At 53.4% G+C, this 5,926-nt stretch overlaps 1 protein-coding gene across 1 annotated transcript; it reads left to right on the top strand.

The window, feature by feature from the left end:
• The first annotated feature begins 664 nt into the window (after window positions 1–664).
• Window positions 665–4,224, top strand: LOC125543167 (trans-cinnamate 4-monooxygenase). The gene is made up of 4 exons (XM_048706420.1): window positions 665–1,104; window positions 1,220–1,659; window positions 2,809–2,930; window positions 3,464–4,224. The coding sequence occupies exons 1-4, from the start codon at window positions 760–762 to the stop codon at window positions 4,060–4,062; spliced, it is 1,506 nt and encodes a 501-aa protein (XP_048562377.1). The 5' UTR covers window positions 665–759; the 3' UTR covers window positions 4,063–4,224.
• The last annotated feature ends 1,702 nt before the right edge of the window (window positions 4,225–5,926 follow it).

The following is a 5,926-nucleotide window of genomic DNA, read 5'->3' on the forward strand; positions in this document are numbered from 1 at the left end:
CTCCAAGTCGGAGGTGAGGACACCCTGGCCGAAATGTCGCCCAAGGAGGAGAAGGGAGTTGACGTTGTCGGTGAATGGTGGGAGCTGGTCGCCGGTGCCGGAGAAGGTCGGGGTTCAGAGGCACGACGAGGCGACCGACGCATGCCAAGCGGAGGAGGTGGCTAACGCAACACGCGGCTGCGGAACACAGTGGTTGTGTTGTCAGTTGTCACCGTACCTTACGCTTCGCGCGGCTGCCCCTCTAGTTCTCAGGATGCCAGCAAACTCGTGGTCGCGTTGCTGGCCGGAAACGCCATTTTCATCGCTTTGACCCGGCCACGAGATCGGCCAACAGTTTCTGCGTGCGGTTGGTGGCGCTCCGGCCGCCATGTACTACTATGTCTCTACTCACCCCTGCGACTTGTGCGTTTTGACCAGCCCAACTCCTTGACCCACCAAACACGAGCCCGCCGGCCCTCTTTCCCGATTAGCCCATGCCCGCCCCCCAAAAAAATGGTTCCGGACCACAGCTGGGCCCGCACCACCACCCACACACCCACCCACCCCGCCACCCGTACGCCTTCCCACACCACCAGAATCGCCGACCCCGTGTACCACTTCACATCCGCCCGCCACCTACCTCCGTCAAAACCCCCCGCTATAAAATCCCCACCGCTGCGCAATCGTCCGTCAAATTAATTCGGCAGATCGGCCCGCCCCTCCCCACCAGCGACACGACACACACAGGCACACGGGAGCCGCACACCGCACCTACCCCCGATGGACGTGCTCCTCCTGGAGAAGGCCCTGCTGGGCCTCTTCGCCGCGGCGGTGCTGGCCATCGCCGTCGCCAAGCTCGCCGGCAAGCGCCTCCGCCTCCCCCCGGGCCCCTCCGGCGCGCCCATCGTCGGCAACTGGCTGCAGGTCGGCGATGACCTCAACCACCGCAACCTGATGGGCATGGCCAGGCGGTTCGGCGAGGTGTTCCTCCTCCGCATGGGCGTCCGCAACCTGGTGGTCGTCTCCAGCCCCGAGCTCGCCAAGGAGGTCCTCCACACCCAGGGCGTCGAGTTCGGCTCCCGCACCCGCAACGTCGTCTTCGACATCTTCACCGGCAAGGGCCAGGTAAATCCATCAATTATTAATCGTCCTGATTTAATCTGCTCCTCGATCGCATAGTAGCGGAAGTAATTAATTAACGGGCGTCTAATTAACGCTGGTAATTGACGCGCAAATGCAGGACATGGTGTTCACGGTGTACGGCGACCACTGGCGGAAGATGCGGCGGATCATGACGGTGCCCTTCTTCACCAACAAGGTGGTGGCGCAGAACCGGGCGGGGTGGGAGGAGGAGGCGCGGCTGGTGGTGGAGGACCTCAGGGCCGACCCGGCGGCGGCGGCGGCGGGCGTGGTGGTGCGCCGCAGGCTGCAGCTCATGATGTACAACGACATGTTCCGCATCATGTTCGACCGCCGCTTCGAGAGCACCGCCGACCCGCTCTTCAACCAGCTCAAGGCGCTCAACGCCGAGCGCAGCATCCTCTCCCAGAGCTTCGACTACAACTACGGCGACTTCATCCCCGTCCTCCGCCCCTTCCTCCGCCGCTACCTCAACCGCTGCACCAACCTCAAGACCAAGCGCATGAAGGTGTTCGAGGACCAGTTCGTCCAACCGCGCAAGTAAGCACTCCAGCACTATACCAGTAGCAGTCTAGTGCTTGATTGTCTCTTACTATAATTATTAATTCGTGCGCCTAGCGTTAATCCATGACTCCATGTTACTATAAGCAAGTAGGCACGCCAAATTGGACACGCATGTTGGCTCCACTTGCGCCAGCTTCCATTTCTTTACTCGTCGTGCGTGGGTTGCGTTGGTTGGTGCTGGCCGGCCGGCGGTGGTAGCTGACCGGTTGCAGTGAATCGGTGGTGAGCTGGAGAGCGAGTTTGGTGGCGCTCCTACCTGCACAAGTTAGCTGGGGTTCCATTCCACGAGGTGGCTGGCTGATGTGGTCATCCAGATCACGGTGATAGCGACGTCGGTAACGTCGTGGAGCAGCATGGTCGTCAAACTTCTCGGCACAAGTTATCTTTGCGCCTACACTTGACCTTTTCAAGGCCACCAGCCATCGTGTCGCTCTCGTCCAAACCAGCACGCAATGACCCATTAGAACGCTGCCCGATGCAGCCATGCTCCCATAACCCAGATGCCTCAATAGTTTTGACATCGCACAACAAGATGGGAGGGACTTGAGATCTGTCTTTGTCCATACGGCTGCGTGTTCTTGAAACCTTTGCTTGGCGTAGCATGCAGAGATTGATGATTACGTGAACAACCGCGCATCATGTGATGGATCGGCCTTTTCAAAGCAAAGGCTTTAATTGGTGAAATTGCTTTCTGAAGCGGTTGGAGGTCCGACTCATTCACGATCACACCGACAGTGGAAAGCGTCAAACATAAGTTATTTGAATTGTTCGTCTGATTGGAGCAGGTCTACCAGATCGCCATCTGCTTAGTAAGCCATGGGGAAAAATGACAAGTTACAAAGCAGGCTAAAATGGCTAGTTTTTTTTTAGAAAATGGCTAAAATGGCTAGTTGTAGTGCTCCTGGTTTGCCATTTTCCATTGCATGTTACACATCATGTGGGACCACGTACGATAATGGAGCTGTTAGCTTATTCCTCTATTGAATTGGACGGATCGATCATGCTAACAAACCAGCATAGCAACATGGCTGCATTTTACTGTACGCCGAGCTACTTGGCACCTAGTTGTCCAACTGGGAAATTAATGGGTACGGGTCCCTAACTTATCCGACATGACATTTGCAGGGAGGCGTTGGAGAAGACGGGCGAGATCAGGTGCGCCATGGACCACATCCTGGAGGCCGAGAGAAAGGGCGAGATCAACCATGACAACGTCCTCTACATCGTCGAGAACATCAACGTCGCAGGTAAATTTCATCATCAGCTAAACATATGTACTTACTACTCATACTTTCTCATGAAGTGGAGTGGTTGTTGTTAAGTACGTAGTCTTAGTCATGTATATGATGTAGCCATGATGTTGTCGGCGACGACCATTTCTTTGTTAATGAAAAGCACCACGCACGATTGGAAACTTTATGATCAAAGAGGCCGTAACCTAACCTTTTTATTCTTAACTAAGCGGCGCTTAGCCGGCACATGCACGCAGGCATACAGTACACCTAACCTTTTTATTCCTAATTAATCACACAAGCACACACTTTCTTCATGATCCAGTATTATTCCTTGAACGTGCGGAGAGCCTAGGAGTACACTCCGAGCTGTAAAAAATATACCAGTATTTGCAAATGGTGTACTAGCCAGAGCTGCGTCCACGTGATCTCTCACCGAACTTCGTTTTCTAGCTCAACTTTACAACCCCATTTGCCGCCATAATTAATAATTAATTGTCGATGCGACAAATGTCCACAATGACGGAGCTTGGATTGATCCTTTGCAGCCATTGAGACGACGCTGTGGTCGATCGAGTGGGGCATCGCGGAGCTGGTGAACCACCCGGACATCCAGCAGAAGCTGCGCGAGGAGATCGTCGCCGTGCTCGGCGCCGGCGTGGCGGTGACGGAGCCCGACCTGGAGCGCCTCCCCTACCTGCAGTCCGTGGTGAAGGAGACGCTCCGCCTCCGCATGGCCATCCCGCTCCTCGTGCCCCACATGAACCTCAGCGACGCCAAGCTCGCCGGCTACGACATCCCCGCCGAGTCCAAGATCCTCGTCAACGCCTGGTTCCTCGCCAACGACCCCAAGCGGTGGGTGCGCGCCGACGAGTTCAGGCCCGAGCGGTTCCTCGAGGAGGAGAAGGCCGTCGAGGCCCACGGCAACGACTTCCGGTTCGTGCCCTTCGGCGTCGGCCGCCGGAGCTGCCCCGGGATCATCCTCGCGCTGCCCATCATCGGCATCACGCTCGGACGCCTGGTGCAGAACTTCCAGCTGCTGCCGCCGCCCGGGCAGGACAAGATCGACACCACCGAGAAGCCCGGGCAGTTCAGCAACCAGATCCTCAAGCACGCCACCATCGTCTGCAAGCCACTGGAGGCTTAAGAATTTTCGATGAACGACATGGAGGTTTATGGCATGCGTGCGTCCACGCTGATGCGGGGAGATCCATCTATGCATGTGACTGTGTATTTTGCATTTCTTTTTTGGTGTTTTGTAGTAGTGTAAGTTTAAATTATTTTTTTGGTGTTGGGCTATTTGTCTTCATGTGAGGCGTCGTGTTGTAAATTTCCATATATAATGTGATGTAAAACTTCTTGGCTCCAAAAAACGACATGGTTACTCATTTTGCAATGCAAACTCCGAGCTGGCTCAGAATCATTGTTATTTATGGCGTAGTGTCAAAAACGCCTTTACATTATGGGACAAAAGGAGTAGGTGTTAGGCTGGTCAACTAATAACATGCATAAGTTACAATCTTCATTGTGGATATCATACACGTCTTTATTTATGTAGACTTATTTTTCTTTGGCATGTCACGGTAATATATTTTATGTTACTGCAAATATCTTCCTCATTAACAACATGCAACACAAGCAAACTTACCTTATGGTGTATTATGTTACTAGCTAAGTTACTTTCATTGTGTCCATCTTTAGCCGTCGTTGTGGCACGACCAGCCACGTCGCCAACCGTCCGATTGGCTTCCTATAAGAGCATCTCTAACTGATCCTTCAAAAGTCATAATTGAATTTAATATTGTTTCAAAAAAGTAAGCAAGAGCTAGCACATCCGTCAAAACAAAAATCTCTGAAATATGATATTTTCCCCTATAAATTGTCTTCCACTTCCTCAAATTTAGACTCACCATGACCGTTCTCAGTAGAAATTAGCCCCAATCTCGCTACTCATTTGCCCACATCTTTCCCGACTGACCTTGCTGCCGCCGCCACTATCCCCACCGTAGGTCTTCACCGGCCCCGATGAGCAGCGGAATGGAAAGCCCCACCCCTGCCGCACCCCCAGCCACCCTTGTTGGCGCCAGAGACTCGCCTCCGACTACAAATTTGGTGCCGCAAGAACAAAAGGGGCAGAGCCAAGGCAAGAACCTAATTGAGCTATCTCGGTCACGGGTGGTGGTCGCCACTCGCTCCATCGGCACCACCCTACCATCTTTGTCCAAGCCAGCCGACAAACGGGACCACCGGCCATCAGTCAAGGCAGTGAACAACATGGTGACCGCCGCGAAGAAGAAGAATGCGGTCGCCGGGAAGCTACCCCCGCCGCGTCCCGTGCCACGGACGCCTACTACGCGACATGTTGTAGCCGCACCACCACCCCCTCCACCTCCGACAGCTGACGTCGACCCGAGATTCAAAAAAGATCTGGAGCTAGGCCAGCATGCTGGATAAAATGGCCGCAAGGTAAAAAATCTTTTTTATTTTCAATTGCTCAAGTGATTGATGGGTAGGTTCTTTCCATGCCTTTTATAATGAGAAATTGAATGATGAGGTGGATGCATTCTCGGTTTAGTTGAATGAGAGCCACACACGACCTCGACGACAATGTCATGTCAATGCCAGACACCATGGAGATGAGGAGGACTGCCAAGGAGATGGAGGAGACGAACATTGAAGAGGAAGACTAGGTTGTGCAACTACAAGACATGGGAATATATTGCTTTGTGCGAAGCTTGGATTAAGATCTCTCTTGAGGCCACGGTCGGCGCCAACCAAGCAAAGGATTTTTTTGTGGGGAAGATCGAGGACTACTACAAAGACCATGTGTCCATTCCCTACATCCGCATAATCGGGTCTCTCACTCATCGTTGGCGTGTGATCCAAAACCAATGCAACTGATGGGCCAGATGTGTTGAGCAAGTCAACCTTATGCCACCAAGTGGAATCCCCAAGCACGAGTATGAGCTCATCATTCAAGCTCTTTATAAGGAGAGGAACAAGAGATATGG

This window comes from Triticum urartu, chromosome 3 (genome assembly GCF_003073215.2).
Source record: "Triticum urartu cultivar G1812 chromosome 3, Tu2.1, whole genome shotgun sequence".
Lineage (NCBI taxonomy): Eukaryota > Viridiplantae > Streptophyta > Magnoliopsida > Poales > Poaceae > Triticum > Triticum urartu.

Coding starts and splice junctions, on each gene's coding strand:
- LOC125543167 (XM_048706420.1), top strand. CDS start 760: ATGGACGTGCTCCTCCTGGAGAAGGCCCTGCTGGGCCTCTTCGCCGCG. Junction 1,660..2,808: donor CAGTTCGTCCAACCGCGCAA/GTAAGCACTCCA, acceptor TGACATTTGCAG/GGAGGCGTTGGAGAAGACGG. Junction 2,931..3,463: donor CGAGAACATCAACGTCGCAG/GTAAATTTCATC, acceptor GATCCTTTGCAG/CCATTGAGACGACGCTGTGG.